Raw genomic sequence first — 18,591 nt, 5'->3', positions numbered from 1 at the left:
ATACAAACAAGATCATATGGCAGATGAGTTGGCCTGCCTCCTCAACTTTTTGCTTTGTGCCAGTCGTAAAACAGCCCACGTAGGCATGTACCCAAAAGTAAAAACAGCACACATAAGCGGAGAAGTAATAAACAAGATGAAGAACAGCCAGCCAGCCAGCCAGCTTTGCTTTGTGCCGGTCAAAAAACAGCCCACGAAAAGAAGCCCACATAAGCAGAAGTAAACAAGACTAAGAATATGTTAAAAGTAAATTTATACATGAGTAGATATACTTGTATTCCCATTTCAGTGTGAAATAATTCTATACGACCCTATTTCTGCATTCAAATTTACAAATCATGGAGGGCCTACAGCAAAACTTTCTGCACCATTTTATCAAAACGGATCACACACCAGCAACAATCACCACGCAAAAACCTCTCTAGGCCTTTCTTTATTTTCTGTATTCATTCATTTTGCACAATGTTAGTTGGTTGGACTTGACTGCTGACCTTTACTTCCATAATCGATTTCAGCGGAGCACTTTACACAAAGATTTGCTCTTCTTTTAGCTGTAGAAGTACTGGTCTCTGGTCATTGTTTCCGAATTCTCTCCCTTTAAGAAGGGGATGCTTCTCTGCCACAACCGTCAGTGGTTTTAACTGTGATGCATTGTTATTGGCTGTGTTGTGGCTGCTGTTTCTAGCTGCTGGAACATCATGGTTATGTTTCCCCTCGTATGTAGTGATGACAGCTTTGGGATCAGTGGAAGCTCTCTCAACATGCTTACGGACATTGCACCCCGCATAAGTGCATTTGTAATAGCTTCTGTTAACGCATTTGTATCAGAAACGATGCTCATAATAAGGAAACCATATCTCAAGTAGAATGAAAAATATTAGAGAATAAATTATTCACATATTGTTTAAAGGTATGCTAAGCAAGTGACTCTCTAAGATCAGAAAGTAATTGTTCTTTAATTAATGGCTTGCTCCGCATCAGTAATCGAGAGTTTATCCCACTCCTCCAAAGTTAATTTCTAAGTCCAATGGTTCATAATTTTACCTCCCATCTATCAAATAGGATACACAATAAAAGAAAGCGTGAAGAATTTTTAGAATACTTTATATCCTCTTTTAACTGGGGCCAAAAAAGATGCCATCCTAATGCTTAATTTATAGGATCTTAAATATAAACATGTCAGAAACAATTTAGAGAAACCATCCTAATTCCATTTGCATAATGCAATCAGTAGAACTGAAAATAGGCAAAGATTCATATGGAGAAAGTTCCCACCTTGGATGAGGATTCCCTTTGACCACCTTCTGTCCATACTTGCGCCACCTGTAGCCATCATCTAGAAGATCGACTTCACTCCTTGTTTGCACAATGATTTTTGGTTCTGTCACTGTCTTGTGTGACAAAGCTACCTCAGATGCCCCAACATCTATGTTCCTGCACGCCCAGACAAGGAGATTTTACCGTTAAGACAAAACAAAGGAGAAAGTATCCTGTGATTACATGAAATGATTGGTTTTGAAAATACCTTCTCTTTGGATTTGGTTCATCAGCATCCCCCTCTTCTCTAATTTCCCCATCGCGTAGCTCTTCACTGTCACTTGCCCCTGGTAACTGTCCAGGAGCAGCTTGAGTAGATTCTTGATGCCTCTCAAGCATTGAGTGAGAAGCTATATTTTCACTAGACCCGTTTGAATCTCCAACCAATCTTTGCAATCCATTTTCAGGCCTAGGCTGCGAATGCAAGTGTCCGTTCAGATCACCACCATCTTTTCCACGTTTAGGTTGAGGGGCTTCATGGTTATGCTGCCCTTTGTATATAATCTCAGTTATTTCGCCATTAGGAGAACGCTCCACTTTCTTTTTGACAGGGCAATTCAGATGTGTGCATTTGTAGTAACTTCGAGGATACTCACTGCCCTTAACCTGCTTCTGCCCATATTTCCGCCAGTTGTAGCTATCGTCTGCAGGCCTATCAGTGGCCACAGATGAAGGTTGGTATTTCCTATCAGAATGAGAGGCCTCTGATGATTGCCCTGCGGAACTTCTATGGTCAGATGTTGAAGGTAATGTCTGCTGTTGAGATGCTTCATTGGGCATTACGGATGGATGATATGCCCGTGGCTCTGTGGGAGCTCCTACTGACGAAGGTTGATATTCAGCTTGCATGTGCATACGAGATTGGGCTAGTGCAGCTTGGGCAGTAACCTGTGCCAATGCCTGCTGGTGTGATATTCCAAATGGACTCTGCACCAATATGAGGAAAAATTCATGAATACCTGATGCTAATACAAGTCATCCAACTTCAGAAATCATACTATATTGCATAGAAAGACAATATGGTACGAAGCACCAATAACAACATAGGTTCCATATAGTCTGTCGCCAATGCATCAATATATTGAATGGCTTAGATATGTAGATCACCTCTTTATCAGCTTCAAGGTTCTATATGTTTAACCATAGTTGAAGGAGCCTTTAACAAATGTTACACGATGCAGAGTAGAAAAGGTACTTACCTAAGCAAAATTTTGACTTTTGACAATATGTAACATGTAATAGGGGCATGCACATAGACACGCATGACACAACAAACTAAACAAATTCGTCCACTAAAATTGGTCATGATTGTATCTTTGAAGTCCCATGCTACGCATGTGTCCTTTTTATATGAGACACATCATAGTTAGCCATCCTTAATCCGGGATTCTAACCAAAGAGCAAGAATAAACTTATGATTGGAGTGAAATAATACAAACTAGGACCAACACTCAGGGAAAAAAGGCATTAATTTAGTTGCGGCTATAAATGCACGATTTTCACAGAGTTGTTGTGAATGGCAGAACCTGAGGGCCTGATTTGTTGTTGGATGGTAGTTGATTTCTTCAAACTTTCCTTGTATACAATATAATTATGTGAAGAAATCCATCATTTCTTCAAACTTTCCTTGTATACAATACAATTTTGTGAAGAAATTCATCATTTTGCATGGGGTATCAGGAAGGGCCAGCCATTATCATCAAAACAAAATTGTTGTAAAGGAAGCACCTTTGACCAGCCCATCATTGAGTAATAGCTTCTGTTAATACTCAATAACCACCCCAATCATATCCTCAACCCACAAATGTACACCCTTTGAGCACAAGTACAAAAGAAGCACCTTTGACCAACCCATGTTCACAAAATCACTCAAGTACATAACCATTGATCAACAGTTAGTAATCAAACACACACAAATACCAAAAAAACAGAGCACGCCCAGTATTAAATATAGCATTGGGAGAGCTTTTGTAAACTTACCGGAGGTGAAAAGAAGCCAGGCGAGTTAAGCAACCCAGAGGGACTCAATCCAGGTGGAACAGTGAACAATGGCGACCGAGCCACCATCAAATTCATAGGCCTACTCTGCTTAAACCCAGACTTGTCCTCACCGCCATTTTCAGAGCCCCCTTCTAATTGGGCCGAACCATCAACTGGGTTTTCGTTAAATTGGATTGGCCTTGTGGACCCCATAGGCGAGCCCATGGCTCCGGCCAGGAGCTGAGAGAAGGACCTATACTCTGAGTCAGGGTATGTGTCGGGGAAGAAGCTTGAGACCAGGGTCATCGGACCCGGGCTGGCTCCAGATCCGCCGCTGAAAAGGGCCTCAGCGGAAGGCCTCGGTGGCAGTGTTATGACTGGTCTTTGTGGTTGGGGTGGTGCTGAAACTGAGACTCTCTCAGAGTCTTGGTTTTTGGCCATTGATGCTATATCAAGCAAGCACCTTTTTTCTTTTTCTGTCAGAAACCCTCTGCTTTATCTATCTCTCTGTAACTCTTTGTTTTTCTCTCTCTCTCTCTATTTTCTGTGTTTCTTCTGCAACTGGTTTGTGTTGTGTTGCTTGGTTTTGCTCTTCAGAAATTAGTTGGGTTTTTGGTGGTTTCGTGCTATCCTGAATTTTCAAGTGGAAAGTCCACGGAGCAGAAAATGGACAATGACAATTTTTCTTTGTTTTTAAATATAATTTTTTTAATTTTATTTTTAAAAGCTTTGTAATGTTTTTATTTAGAGGCTGTATGGCTTCGTTAATTCCAAATGGCAAATTGCTCCAAAGTGAAATTCAGACAGAGACAGATACACATATAGATGGGACTTTAATCTTTGTTGCCCTACAAGACCGGCATCTGGGTCAAGACAACGCAACAAAACATTAACCCAATAGACTCTGTCTATGGATGCTAAGCTTCTTCTTTGCCTTAACCACTCCTTTTTATTGTTTTTTGTTTTGTATAATAGGAACTCCTTATATTGTTTGTGACTATCCAACTATGATTTATAAATGAATTGTTTTTGAGCCTCAATTTTATATATTTAAAGAAAATTCACATAATATAATTCGCAATCGTCTATAATTTTAAATATATGACAAACTTGTATAGAAAACAAAAATTTACATTCTAATTAGTTAATATGTATACATGATGTAAAATTGTGAAAATGTTAAAATCTCTCAATGTATTATAATTGATTTTAAAATACGACAATTTGAATGAAATTAATCCCAAAAAAAGAAAGGAAGATGGGTTTTTAAAATTAGAACGCGTTCATGATTCGATTCTTATAATAAAAAAAAGATTGAGAGATTAAAAAAAAAAAAACAGTTAAACCAGTTATTATACGTGGAGAGAGATGAATTGCAAGTAGTACTAGCGTGGCAAACGGGGACGATATAGTGAAACACCATTAAATGGTAATACATCGCATGTAACATGAAGTTTTGTGACAAAACTCACCATCCGAGGGCCCCACGAAAGAAAATCCGGCATCAAGGTGCCGTGTGGTCCTTACAAATTTAGAATTTTTTTAGCTTTTCTGGCCGGAAAAAGATTTATTATTAGCTAAGCCTCCAAAAATTTAACTAAAAACGAGCCACCACCATCCACTCTCATCATCAATTCTGATGGGACCCAACGGTTGTGATTATCCACAGCCAGATCTTTAGATTCTGTCCAAATTAAATATTTTAATTTAATATTTATCGCCTCCTTCAGCTCCACTTTTTTTTTTTTTTTTGGTGTTGTATGTGCACCCACGATCATTCTTGTTTTGGCAGCCTATGCTAGCAACCGACAAAGGTTCTGACTTTAGGACATTTAAATCTGAAAAATATAATTAGTGAAAGTGCTACACGGTACGTTTCCACATTTAAATTAAAATATTATTCCGTCATTTTTTTAAAAAAATCAGATGAATGAAGTGCAGAACATGAAAGTAAAAGAACATTCCAGTAGTCTTATACACAACATATAACATATTGACAGCGCCATGTAGCACAATAAAATAGACATTTACACTCTTGTTGACGTACGCAAGCTCTCAAATGTATGGAAAATTGATAAAGGTCAATTACCCCAAAAAAAACAGCTGGTGCTTGCTTGCGATGTTTGTTTTTGTTTTTTTAACGATAATCTAAACTACAATAGTTTGATAATTAAAGTTATTTTTCACTGTGCAAGACATGTCGGCGACTTGCGATGTGTGTTTTATTTATATATTTTTTGGCTCAATCTTGCATATACACCTTATAAATTATAAATTAGATTTGTAATAGGCTTGTATTTCCTAGTTCTATGGTTTCTGCATATGCCAGCTCCGCACTGAGATATTAATAGCCAAAGAAGAAGGGTGGGAGAGTAGTTGCATTAATTTTATTTTGGTTTTGGTGGTTGTGCGGGCGGCATATCACTTACATAGATAGTCTTGTGCTATTTAAGCAGCAAGGGACTTGATTGATTCATCTCCACCAAGTTGTGCAAGTCATATTACAAATTAGTGAATTTCCGACATGAAGGGCCCAGACAAACTGGAAAAATTGACAACTTATATTTTTCTAAAAAGCCTTTATTGCAATTCTGGTTGCAGAAATTCCAAACTTTTAACTTTTTCAATGAGGAAATGAATGTGATTTGCTGCATTCTGCAACTAGACTTTTCTTCTAAAACTTTGTCTTTAATTTTAATCTGAAATTACAGACAAGAATAATATACACTTGTTCAACAACAATGGAAGTTATGGGACCTTACATTTCCTATATTTCCAATGTCCAGGAAAGAAAAATTTGGCCCGACTAGTCCCCAGACTCTCTAAACTAGTTCAAGGCTTCAAGAAAGTACAAACTGGAGCATCAGATGGGGTTATGTAGAACTGTGCAAAACCATGGACAGAAATATCCATTTCCCTCTGAAAAATTATATCTACAATGACGATGGAGTGCTCACATTCTTGTCTCATAGAAGTATGTTGTTGAGACCGCCAAACCTTCAACATCGTAAGTGCGAACCAGTCTCTGTCTCCTTCCAGGGCCCTCAAGCCAACAGAACTCCAAATGGAATGACACGGATTCTGCAACATTCTTTCCTACATCACATGGGCATCCCATGTACATACCTCCAGGCAAGAAAGTCATCTGGTAACCTCCAGCAAAAGTAACCAAATTGTCTGACTTGATACCCGTCCACGGCACATTAGTGGTAACATCACCCACAGCAGAGGTGGAAGTGATGCCCTGATATTATTTATGAACAGAAATGAGGGAAAATGAAAAAAGGAAGTAAAAGACTGATGCTTGAACAAAATGTAAACCAACAATAATATGTATACAGTCCTTTCATTTTTCCTTTTTGGGAAATGAGTTCTTAGATCATCTAAATTTATATCAACGAAGCAAATCGGTTTAACATTCCCTGTTGTCTCAAAAAGGATTTGCTTGGAGTGGAAGATACCTGAATAATTTGGCCCTTATCATCCATCTCAAGTGATGTTACTGTATCAGCTTCAGCCATTGTTGATCCATAAACACCACTTCGTTTTGTTATGGAATGACCTTTCCACTTACCAAGAAATGGAACAATCCTGTCCTTGTTTTCCTGAGACCAATTAAAAAAAAACATAATACAAGATACTGCACTCAGAAAGTAAAAATGTAATGCTAAAAAAAAAAAAAAAAAAAAAAAAAAAAAAAAATTCCTCACTACTAGTTTTCTTTGTGAAATTTACCATATTATTGTCGAGGGAAGGAGGAAGAAGCACTCCATCTCCTCTTTCCTCAAGGAAGATGAGAAGCATTTCGACAATGCCTTTTGGGTCCATGATATGGAATGCTCTTACTCGCATATCTTTCTCTAGTGAATACAGACAACTCTCACATACAATAGAAGGCCGACGGGAAGGAAGCTTTAGATTTCTACACAACGAAGACAAATTGAAGAGACCAAATAGTTTTAGTGTTAGTGAAACCCTTTTAGTTAGAAAAGCAATGGAGTTCCACCAATGATCATGAAAGAAAAGAAACAAAAATAGCTCAGACAAAATAACAAGAAACACCAATGGACAAGAAATATGTGTATACACCAATTGCTACAATCCCACTGTTTATAGTTTTATTATAGAATCATGAAGAACATCTTTTGAGGGAGGAACCACTCACTTTGGTGAGTCTTCACCAGTGTCATCTTCCCCAAGAACCCCTTGTCTTAGCACAGTTTCTAGCATGCCAGCAGTCTGGTACCTTAGAGAAAATGCTTTCTCATTGGGGAAGAATCCAATCTGCAGACTAATCACAATGGATATTCAACAGAAAACAATTGATCACAAAAACTAAGCTATAAACTATTTCATCAAGGGAAAATGATCTCCAGACACTGGTAAAACCTCACCTGTTGATATTTGTCCGCAGTGAACATGTTGGTTTCTTTAATTTTGTATTCTGCCCATTCCAGCTCATCATCATCATAACCAGAAACAGATGTGCTTGATGAAGCTTGTTCAATATATAATCTACAAAGCATGACAGCATCAAGCCGTTTAGAATGGCAAACCAAAAGTATGTGTTAGAATCAATAATATACCAAAGTTTATAAATGATTGACACTTGACACAATCAAAATATTTTATATTACATAAACAAATTTATTATTTTTTCTAATCCCTAATCTTTCCTTTTATCTTTTAGACTTTTACTTTTTAAATGTAATAAGTGGACCTGAAACTTACGTTTGAATGAGACTGATGAGTTCATCTTCCCCGTAAGAGCTAGCTGACAGCTTCGTATTCACTTTATGCAATAGATTCCCAACAGCATCAAATTGCTACAAAATCACTCACACTAATAAATAATCTGAAATCACACGACCCGCCCAGGCGCCCAGGCGCCCAGACCCGCCTAGCGCCTAGGCGGCCGCCCAGGCCGATTCTTCAAACACTTAATTTATCTGTTTGACTGCCCAGAAAATGTAGGAGAAAGGAGATAAAACAGAGCAAAAAGACAAATTCAATCTCTCATTACCAAACCCAGAAAACCAATAACTCAACGAATAGAGCTAACTACATGCATTTTTCTCAGAAAGTTGAATAATTTGCCATCTTGACTAACACAACATAAAACAAAAGACTGAATTTCTCTACTTTTCTTGCGTTTACTTAGCCATAGCAACCATATTTAACTCAAATTTTGTAGTGCAAACTAGATACTTACAAAGAAGGAACCATTCCACTTGCCCAAGTTGAGGTTAACGAAGCGGCGAAGATTGTCAATGCTCATGGCTTCGTCACTGAGCTTTTGAGCTTCATCTTGGACTGTGGTGGACGAGGAGGAGTTGGTAGCTCGGATTCTGGGACTCCGAAGTGTAAAATTTGAGTGAGAAAACGGGTTTGGGCTGTAAACTTTTGTGGGAAAGAGTTGGATTTTGTTGAGGGTTGGTGGGTTGGGAATGGGCGGCAGTGAAAGTGAACAGCAGCAAGTGGAAGCCATGAAAGCAAAGGCAAGGGGGGGTTCCCAGGAAGTGTGGAGCTCAGAGCAGCGAAGAAGCTGACCTGTTTTATCTTATCTCGAAATGGGTTATTAAAGATATTTCAAAGGCCCAACTTCAGAGGCCAATTTCAAACCAAGGTTTACTTACGATCAGTCTACTTTCCAAACCCAACAAACTCGTCTATAACTATAACAAATCAATCATAACTCGAATAAGTCACATCTCATAGCTCAATCCATAATAGGTATCCATCGATCCAGATCTCATGCTACGCGACCCAACTATTTTGCTTTCATTTTTTCAATAGAATCTGTTTGAATTGCTTTTGAAACTATATGATCCTAAGTAAAATTTTAAGTATGATCTGCATATATTATGTGATTACTTACCTCCAGACACTAATTGAACAAATGAAATTGTAGGTATCCATCAATATACTGTTTTCCTTTCATTTTTTCAGTAGAATATGTATGAATTTCCTTTGAAATTAGATGATCTCAAGTGAAATTGTATATGTATGATATGCATATGTTGTGCGATTTCTTAGTTTGTGGGCGGTTAGTTGATTTTTTTCTGTTCTTGTAATGGTCTTTTGTGGTCCCGAGTCTAAAAGAATTCCTCCTAATCCTAGAAGGATACTTGAAAAGCTCGACCAGATAATTCTTGACAAGGCTTCTCAGTTGCGAAAATTCATAACATGCATGCATGTCCATTGCATCATGTGCTGAATGACCAAAAAATGAGAGAGAATCTTGAGGTGACATGAATATCGAGAATGGCTATGGAAAGAGGATGAGATGAACTCCCTTAATTGCTCTTTGATTACAGCATGAGCAATATAGAATCATATGAGACTAATTAGTTAAAAGCTGCTCTACCATGAAATGTAATAATGCTAAAAACACAGAGAGAGAGAGTTGTTAGGGATGTGGAAATCAAACTTCATATCAGTAAGATCCAATGTGTTCCCCAATATCCTTGTACTCATCATTGGTTATGACCCCAACATCATCCTCATCTTGATGATATTCAGGCTTCACACGCCGAACAGGGATTGTAACAGAATACACTGTGCCTAGGTCTTCATCTGTTGAGACACTAAGCTGGACATTATCCTGTGACTCTATTTCCACGAAATCGGATAGAGCACCAACAATGTTGCTCACAATCTTCTCCTTCGCGTCATCAGTTACTGCGCATCGATCTGAGAAGAGGATCATCTGCAACCGCTGCTTGGCAATCTTTGCATTAGAATTCCTTCTTGTCGATGGTGAAGGGAACACTATCTTCCATGCCAAGTTTAAACGCTCAAAAAAGCTCATGTTTATAGAACGGAGGAGAAAGCCCTCTGTTTCTTGGCTTAGAGGTCCGGGAAAAGGTTCACTGTTTTCTGCAATCCCAAACGTTTGTCTACACTGGCACTTAGACTTGTAGCCTTCCAGATTTAAGGACGTTTGGATCATCACCCGTGAACTACCTCCTCCATTAAAACCCTTCAATGTTACCTGAAATTGAACAGTTGCATTTTTCAAAAATGAAATCCTTGCAATTGAAGCCCTAGGCAGCATTAGATATTAGACAGGAATGCTCATCAATCAAATATCAGAGAATTCAGTAAAAGCATCACAAAACTCAAAGAAAGAACTAGGCGCTAAGCATTACTCTCCTAAGTCCTAAATCCTGGTTTAGGCATTCTTTAAATGGAATTTGAAAAATTAGTCAAATCCAAATCTCTAAAATCTACTTGACAGAAGGGAAGGGTAATGTAATGTAACTCAAAATCAAAAGGTAAAACATTCACACCTACATAATGATAGCTTTAACAAGTTGTTCCCAGCTTACTATAATTACTACTTTCAGTATTAATGTTCATACATTGACAGTAAAAGGATAAATAGACAGACAAACAACAAGCAGAACAGAGAATACACATAAACAACCCCAGCAGGCATAGAAAACCAAATTTTCAACCAGATTTGCAAATGGCCAGCAATGCATGAGGAAATTGGAGCTAACTCGTGAAACCCAGTTGGATAATGCGTGAAATTTGAAATCTTTTGCAGCAAGCCCTGGAGGGTCGGAGAGAGCTTCACAGATAGTGGTGCAAGATAAAAGGGGAAATGCAAACCTTGGAGGGCTTGAGAGGGCTTCCCAGAGAGTGGTGCTTAAAAGGGCAAGAACCCAATATTGCAGAGATCCTCAATTCACCAGAAATCGCCATTTATCTTCAGAAATTATATGAACTGGGTTTTGTTTCTCTCACAGGCTCACAGCTGAAGAGTGTGGTGTTCAGGGCTTGGGTATAGGTTACCAGTCTAAACGGAAGAGAGGGAAACTCGCCGAGGTTATTCTTGTAATTTTCTATATACATTCGGGTACTTTAGGCATGACAAAATTTCAGTTTTGAACCTTTGTGTGGTTTGGCCGGGCCCAACTTCGAGCTCTTCAGTTCATAATATAGTTTCTGTTTTGACTATTTTGCCCTTATAGATTGCTGAGTGTTACACTTATGTCACGGGGGCACATGTCAGGAAATTCCTTTTCTTATAAATATTAAAACTTTAGAGAATTGATATTTGACATTTCCAAAAAAGTTATTGTGCAATCCTCCCTCCTCTTCTTTTATAAAAACACAAAAGAGGAGTGCATCATCACTTTTTTGAAGTGCCGATAAGAATTTCAAAGTTGTAAAATCATAATTACGGTAACCAAATATCCAATAATCTACAATTCATATAAATTGATTAAATGTTGTTGATTTCAAATCGATAAACACCAATTAATTAGCAACAATTGACATTCACAACCATTCAAATCTTACCAAATACTACTACTACTTGTATGACAATGATGATCCACTCTTATACATATGATTTAAAGAGATCAACGTCCCACATTAAATGTAGGCCTAGGGAAATCACAGTGGCGGATAGAAATATGAACATTTGAGCTGAGGGTAAGGAATTAGGAGAAGCAGCATTTGTAGATGGGGCAAGTGCTGGAGCAGGAGGGAGCTGCTGCTGATCTTGGAGGGCAACCAGAGCCAGTCTCATGCCGTGGAAGCAGTAGCCTCCGCCGGAGAGGAAGTAATAGGGCCTGTCCTCCGTTAGTTGATACACATCTCGACCGCCCCGGGTTATGTTCTTCATGAAGCCTTGGTCATTGCAGCTTTCAAAGCTGCTCTTGTTCACCTCCAGCACATTGTAATACCGCTTGTCAAAATTGAATACTTGCAAACACAAGATGAACAAGGTGTACAGTACAAACAAAGTCAGTCACTTTATTTTCATTTTTATTATATGTTTTAAGAAAATTAAAAAGGCAAAATGCAAGAGAAGAAGATATGACTCCCAATTATTAATAGCTAAGATAAGCCAAAATAAAATCAGGTTACTTGGCAAGTTGGACAAAAATTAAAGGCTACGAAAGGGAAAATTATACTAAAACCGCAGCTAAGTATAAATTTCAACCTCTTTTATTATAAACATGTCACGTTAATAAATTTTTATTGTCTCGATTAAGACGTTTAAATTATCACTTGTATAAATAAAAAAGTTTGATGTAATCAAAATTCAAACTAAACCAACCTCTTTAATAAATAAGTGTTGCACAGCTAATTTATCAAAACGCAACGCTCTTATTTATGCTTTGTGAAATGTACGTGTTCTTAAAATTCAACCACAAGAAAATGTTGAATTTAAATGTATGAGAAACTACATAATTAGATTATAGACGGTCCAAAAATAAGAAAGAAAAGAAAAAGAGGAGGAGATGATTATATAAAAATAAAAAACGTACAGAGCCATTCGCCGACGTAAAAATTCTCATTGGCAGACCACTCGGTGTAATTCACGTTCTGGTTCCATCCTTTTGCGCCTCCCACCTTATGCAGCACGCCGTTTGCAGACGTCATGAGCCACCCCACCGTAATCGCCGTGATCACCACCGCAGCCCATCTAAACCCTGCTAATCTGCAACTGTAATTGCAACTCATCACCATTTTCATTGCTTAATTTCTCTCTAATTAAGTTTGAGGCTTGTTTGGCTGATGGTATTTGTAGAGGGAGGGAGGGATCAGATTCAGCAGCCTCGAGAGAAACGTGAAGTCTTCTTCTCTTTAGCTCAAGCTACGAGGATATGAGTCAGATATCTCTACTAGCGCAGAAGGGCTTTTTGGTGTTATAAATGACGTGGCAGGAGGGGATTGGTTGGAAAAATGAGTTATGGTTGGTTGGTGGGGTCCAGCTCAACTCCCATCCTATGAAGAATGTTTCAGAGCGGTTACACTTACACGACTGAGTGAGTGTGAGAGTGAGAGTGTGAGTGCGTTGGCGTAACAGCTTCAGTGAAGAACCGAGGCTTCTAAAAGCAAGCAATAAAAATAAAGCCGGCCAAAAATTTAAAGAAAAAAGCAAGAAAATAAAGCATAAGATAGAGAGGCTCTCATATGCTCTGACACCAAACCTTCCAAAACAAAATAAAGGAAAGAAAAGAATAACCCTACCATGCTACAATGTATGTCATACATCACCTCTTTTAATCGTTAGATGTGACGAGTTCACATTTTTCTACTTGCGGTATAGAATGATAATCACCGTTAGATCGGAAGTGTACGTTACGTATAAGTTGTTGTATGATAGGAAGACTCAAGCAGAAGGATAATTCTAGCATGACCAAACCAAAAAAAAGAAATAACATAAAGAAAAATGAAATTTATGTTAGGGATGTATGTATGTTCCACGTGAACATGAACAAATTCATCCAATTGGATCTGCTTACATGACACAAGAACAAATGAGCTCAAAATATATCCATAATCTCAAAAAGTCCAGATTTTATTTCTGCTTGGGCAACTTTGGTCCATTCAGAGGCCCATTCTATGGTTCGGATGAGGAGGGATTTGTCACTGACACCCAAGAGCTTTCTTTGCACACCCACCTCACAAATGCTTTGCACCCCCAAGAGTTGAATTTGGTTTAGTTAAACCAAAATTAGGAGATCAAACTTTACTTAACTTCCTACCGTGAATCCACCATAAGAGATTAGTGAGAGAATTTCCATCATCAAAACCCTTCAAGCTCCTAATCTTCTCCAAAGCACCTTCTTTATCATAGATCCCTTGAACACAATACACAAACCCTTTCCACCCTTCACCAACTCCCTCTCCTTCCCTATGGAGAGCTGGCAATGTCCAATTCACAACTTCTCTAGCAAAGCCAACATCAGAAAACAAAACTTCGGTGATGGGCGAAATGGGTAGCATTTGAATTCCAAGCCTGATCTCTCTTGCCTCTGAAGGAGCAAACCAAAGTCCACTGTCTCTCTTGGTTGACCACACAACTCCCACCATCCTATTTTCCTTTGTGAAATCTTTCTCATAAATTTTGTTGCCTCCCTCTCTTACATGCCACCACATTTGAGCTGCCTGAATTTCCAACGCGGCAAGCATTGATCCTGTGGCCTCAAGTTGAGTGTCTCCATAAGCCTTCCCCATCATAGCAGCTGAGTAGTAGGCATTTACTGCCTCACTTGTGCTCTCTTGGTTCCTCCCGTCGGCAAATTCGGTTAAGCCTCCTGCCCATGAGTGCAGTTTGTATAGATCGAAGGATCTCAGACGTGGATAAAGCAAATTTGATAGCTTGCCAGTGTTAATAAAATCCTCCACAAGGGAATATGCTTGGGGCTTGTACTTGGCCCCCCATGCAGGCTCAATCTTTGCAAGCACTGAAACACCATAAACAAAGTACCCCAGATGGAAATGGTGATCATTATAAATTCCAAATCCAAAATCTGCACCAGAATCAGTTGATCCTTGTTTAGTAGTAAGCCCACCCCATTTTGCGTCATACAAAAAACCATTGCCACTAAAAGTACCCTCCAACCATGGCTCAATTGTCTCAGTCAAGAATTTCTTAATTGATGGAATCACATCTAGACAAGCCACCTCCTCAGCAATCAAAGCCAATCTTGCTGCTCTAGCAATCAATTTCCCATAAAAATATGAAGATGTAGTTGTTACTTCAGCTGAGTTTAGAGCCTCAACGTCCCGACGAAGCGCAGATATAATTTCGGAGTAGAAATTTTCTTTGATGCCTCCAACTGAATGCCAAGTGATTGGAACAGGCTTTGGTTGTAACACCCATGAATCACCAACAATACCAACCAGATCACCATCAATGCTTTTGTACTTAAAATCCTTCAAAACAGTTGCATGAGATAGGAGCCGCAGATGGAGAGGATGAGCTAGCATAAGCAAATCTCCAGGTCCATTATTTTCCCATTTATATCCCAAAGTATACGGCCTTCCAAGCACAGCTGCACCAGAAGTCGGATAACAAGTACTGAACTGGTCAAGAATTGCTTCGGATTTTGGATCAGAATCCGGCAATACCGCGACTCGAACAATCCCAGAAAACTCACCAAACGTTAAGGTTGATGGGGTGCTGTCAGTCAAGCCAATTGGGGAGGAGGTGTATATTAGCCATGTCTGATTGTTTTCGAGCTTGATGGTGACCTTGGTGTTTGAGTCACTTGATAATGATGATGAGGAGGAGAGAATTGTATAATTGGTTGATATGGAAACCGCAGTGGGGGTATAAACAAAGCATGTGACAAAGGGGCTTCCGCGGACGAGAAAGAAGCGGAGGTGAGAGGAGGGAAAGTCTATAGTGACACTGAGATCATTGAAGTCGGATATTACATGGTGGTGGCTGTTATTCGGATCTTGGAAGGTGCTGGTTTGTGAGGCAGAGATGGTGAGGTCAGGTGTGAAGGGTTGAGAAATGAATGCAGAGGTGTAGGAGAGAGATGGGTAAGAGAGAGATAGAGAGGAGGATGCTGATCTGATGGTGTAGGGGTGGAAGTACTCGGGCTGGTCCCCATTCTTGAGAGAAAAGTTTTGGAAGAAAGAGTTGGTGGGGAGAGGGGATGTGAGGAGGTTCGCGGTGAAGAAGTTTGAAGGCTCGGGGAGGACTGTGGATTGAGTTGCTGGGAAGAGGAAAGGGGCGGGGGTGGCCTGTGGGATCAAGAGAGTAAAAGAGAATATGGAGAGGATGAGAGCAAGAGAATTGAGCATCCTTGCCATGATGACGCCTTCGGTAAATTTGTTTTGAATTAGTCTGGAGTTTATTACAGTAAGTTAGAAAAACTCTCATCTAAAAACTCAGTAATTAACTTACAGATCGTTAATTAGTAATTACCTAAAAAAATGTAAATACTAAGACCAAGTTCAATGGTGCTACATGCATCTTTAATCAAATGTCGTTTCCTAAATCAGTGGCCCAATTTTTCTAACAAACATAGGGAAGCAAGTAGAAAAGGCACATGCAGCTCCATGCTTAAGGGGCCACCACATAAACTACAATTGATTTTTCAACAACTCACTATGACTTTCGTAATCCACGCATGTAAATACTCCAATAAATAAAAGTATTCAGAGTCATCAACTAGCTCAATCAAAAAACCTTTCTCCAATTTCTGATCAACTACACCAAGGTGAAATTAAAAACACCACCAATAAATCACAACCCCAAAAACCAAAAGAAATTAAATCGAATGTAAAGTAGAAGGCAGCTCAATTTCCCTCACAAATTAATGGCTTAGCTTACAGCTAGAAGAAATGTCTAGTTTTGATTTGGATATCCTCACTGTTTTGTGATTGTGACATCTCCATCAATGATAGCTCAAGTTTAAACATCAGCATTCTCAGCACTTAACAGAACCGAACCAATGCATCCCACATTGCACCAATGGCAAAAACGGCAGGTAAAACAAATTGGGATCTGTAAGCAGGTGTTAGAGCACTGCTCTTGCTCTTCAATGGGGCAGCTGAGGGAGGTGGAGGCGGGTTTTCGACTTTAACAGCAATCTTCACGCCACCATAGCAGAACCCGTTGCCACTTATGAAATAGTAGTGCCTGGTCACATTCAGTGGAACCACATCTCTTCCAGCTCCAGTAGTCCAGTTGTGAAGGGGATGATCAGCATTGCATGACACATAGTCTGTCTGGTTCACCTCTAGAACATTCATTTGGTTCCTATCATAAACAAAAACTGGAGGAAGAGAAGAAAAAAAACAGAATTACCAACTAGCTATATAGTAGCAAATTAATCTTTGGTGCTTATTTAAAATTCAACAGTCCAATGACATGAAAAGATACCAAGATTCCATCTTTGAAGTTTTCATAAACAATAGTATGTACTTCTTCTACCTTTTAAGAACTAACCAAAAGATACACTAAAATATGAAAGTAAATTGTTGTATAAGAAACATAAAATAAGAAGGTGAGCCCTTCTTCCTCACACCAAAAGCTAAGAGGAAATCAATAGAAAAAAGTTGCAGATCTGAATCAGCCAGGATGATACATGGAAAATACTAAAACATCAACCTAAAAAGAAAACCTTGTATACTATGGGATTTGAGGGTAATGGAGAAACACACTAACTCGCATTCAATGACGTGAATAACCAATTTTTTTTTTTTTTCCTTTATTCTTTCCTACATGCATCACTTCATTTGGCAAAACTGAGTTCTAACATAAGCTTTAAACATCAATAAACAAGATTCAGAACAACTATTTGGTAATCTGAACAAATTCAAACTCTCTGTAACAAATTTGAACATAGTAACTATTTTTCAAGGAGACAATTTTGCATAAGAAAACTATAAGCAAAACCCATTAAGCAATTTCCAGATCTAAATTACTCAGCTGCAACATCAACCAAAATTGAGCTAAAAATAGAAGCTTTGAGCTATGAATGACTAGCAGAGAACAGAGAACAATGACAGAAGAAAATGAAGAAGTTAGTATGCAAAGTGGATCTGAGAAAAGAGGAGCTTACAGAGCCAATCTCCATTGTAGAAGTGTTTGTCTTGAGCCCAGATAGTATAGTTTACATTGCTGGTCCACCCCTTGTTCCCTCCTCCCACTATAAATCGAGTTGCTGATACTTCCGGAACCATCACCAGCACAAAGCACAAGAGCACCACAAGCACCATAGCCGAGCCAGAACCAACCCCTCTTCTCAGTCCCTCCATTGCTCTCTTTCTCGCAGAGTCTAACGGTTGCTCTGGAACACTCTGTCTAACAAGACTCTCTGCTTTTGGGCCTTTATGTTTCTTTTCTTGGGTAGTTTTGTTTTTGCGCTCATTATAAAGAAGAGGTACACTTTTCAGATCTACAACTGCCATCGGCTACTTACCCTGATTATTTGGGTTACTATATATAAATATTGTACTCTTAATTTTGAACTTGTGTTAATATAAAATTTAGCAGCGAATAAAAAATGTTAAGGCTGTAGCTTTTCATAACACAACCTAAATCTCGTTGTCATGCATTAAAAAATATTTAAGTGTTCTAGGATTATGGTGTTCAAGAAGGTCAATAGGACAAACTTCTCCTCTCTGACTGTGACATTGTGCCTGATCTTTTTTGATACATGTGATATTGAAGAGGGGAGAAATTAGGATCTTGGGTGCTTATTTTTACTTTTTAATTATGCTGTAAGTTAAATCCTAAACAAAAGACTGAAACCCTGCTTGAAATACATAAAATTCACTTCTTTTTATCTTTTGGGCTAGAGCCAGAGTTACTTGTGGGTTATAGATTTCTTAATAAACCAAACACTGAGAGAAGCAAAATTTGAAGACCCAAATTATAACCAATGCTGCAAGACACGCCTAAAACACCATATGCCACAATAAACAAGTCTTTCTACCAGTGATTAATAAGTAAAAGAAATGTGTAACCGAAAAAAAAGAAGGTAAAGAAATGGCCTTTTTTCTTGTGGGCTTATGCTAATAAAT

The 18,591-nt window shown here is 38.7% G+C and overlaps 5 protein-coding genes and 1 pseudogene across 7 annotated transcripts; all 6 read right to left on the bottom strand.

The window, feature by feature from the left end:
• Window positions 1-210: 210 nt before the first annotated feature.
• Window positions 211-3,943, bottom strand: LOC117622829 (probable WRKY transcription factor 3). Its single transcript, XM_034353607.1, has 4 exons — window positions 3,298-3,943; window positions 1,526-2,244; window positions 1,276-1,434; window positions 211-807 (listed from the first exon to the last, which is right to left on the bottom strand). Exons 1-4 carry the CDS (start codon window positions 3,736-3,738, stop codon window positions 525-527), a joined length of 1,602 nt encoding a protein of 533 aa, XP_034209498.1. The 5' UTR covers window positions 3,739-3,943; the 3' UTR covers window positions 211-524.
• A 2,026-nt stretch (window positions 3,944-5,969) lies between these two features.
• On the bottom strand, window positions 5,970-8,853 carry LOC117622302. 2 transcript variants are annotated; one of them, XM_034352939.1, is made up of 7 exons: window positions 8,510-8,853; window positions 8,029-8,123; window positions 7,692-7,812; window positions 7,463-7,581; window positions 7,033-7,219; window positions 6,759-6,902; window positions 5,970-6,541 (listed from the first exon to the last, which is right to left on the bottom strand). In XM_034352939.1, the coding sequence occupies exons 1-7, from the start codon at window positions 8,783-8,785 to the stop codon at window positions 6,251-6,253; spliced, it is 1,233 nt and encodes a 410-aa protein (XP_034208830.1). In that variant the 5' UTR covers window positions 8,786-8,853; the 3' UTR covers window positions 5,970-6,250. The 2 variants fall into 2 exon arrangements, with proteins under 2 accessions (XP_034208830.1, XP_034208831.1); XM_034352940.1 differs by having other exon boundaries at window positions 7,463-7,588; window positions 8,510-8,626.
• Window positions 8,854-9,515: 662 nt separating this feature from the next.
• Window positions 9,516-11,066, bottom strand: LOC117622775 (annotated as a pseudogene). The gene is made up of 2 exons (XR_004585030.1): window positions 10,915-11,066; window positions 9,516-10,291 (listed from the first exon to the last, which is right to left on the bottom strand). The product of XR_004585030.1 is annotated as a cell division topological specificity factor homolog, chloroplastic-like (transcript).
• Window positions 11,067-11,516: 450 nt separating this feature from the next.
• Window positions 11,517-12,896, bottom strand: LOC117622876 (lamin-like protein). The gene is made up of 2 exons (XM_034353672.1): window positions 12,585-12,896; window positions 11,517-12,015 (listed from the first exon to the last, which is right to left on the bottom strand). Exons 1-2 carry the CDS (start codon window positions 12,790-12,792, stop codon window positions 11,648-11,650), a joined length of 576 nt encoding a protein of 191 aa, XP_034209563.1. The 5' UTR covers window positions 12,793-12,896; the 3' UTR covers window positions 11,517-11,647.
• Window positions 12,897-13,579: 683 nt separating this feature from the next.
• On the bottom strand, window positions 13,580-15,870 carry LOC117623183 (probable endo-1,3(4)-beta-glucanase ARB_01444). Its single transcript, XM_034354065.1, has one exon. It carries the CDS (start codon window positions 15,868-15,870, stop codon window positions 13,786-13,788), a length of 2,085 nt encoding a protein of 694 aa, XP_034209956.1. The 3' UTR covers window positions 13,580-13,785.
• Window positions 15,871-16,175: 305 nt separating this feature from the next.
• LOC117623184 (lamin-like protein) lies at window positions 16,176-18,027 on the bottom strand. Its single transcript, XM_034354066.1, has 2 exons — window positions 17,628-18,027; window positions 16,176-16,838 (listed from the first exon to the last, which is right to left on the bottom strand). Exons 1-2 carry the CDS (start codon window positions 17,974-17,976, stop codon window positions 16,498-16,500), a joined length of 690 nt encoding a protein of 229 aa, XP_034209957.1. The 5' UTR covers window positions 17,977-18,027; the 3' UTR covers window positions 16,176-16,497.
• Window positions 18,028-18,591: the final 564 nt, after the last annotated feature.

The sequence above is a fragment of the Prunus dulcis genome, chromosome 3, assembly GCF_902201215.1.
Source record: "Prunus dulcis chromosome 3, ALMONDv2, whole genome shotgun sequence".
NCBI classification, from domain to species: domain Eukaryota; kingdom Viridiplantae; phylum Streptophyta; class Magnoliopsida; order Rosales; family Rosaceae; genus Prunus; species Prunus dulcis.
This window is presented reverse-complemented; position numbering and strand designations above follow the sequence as displayed.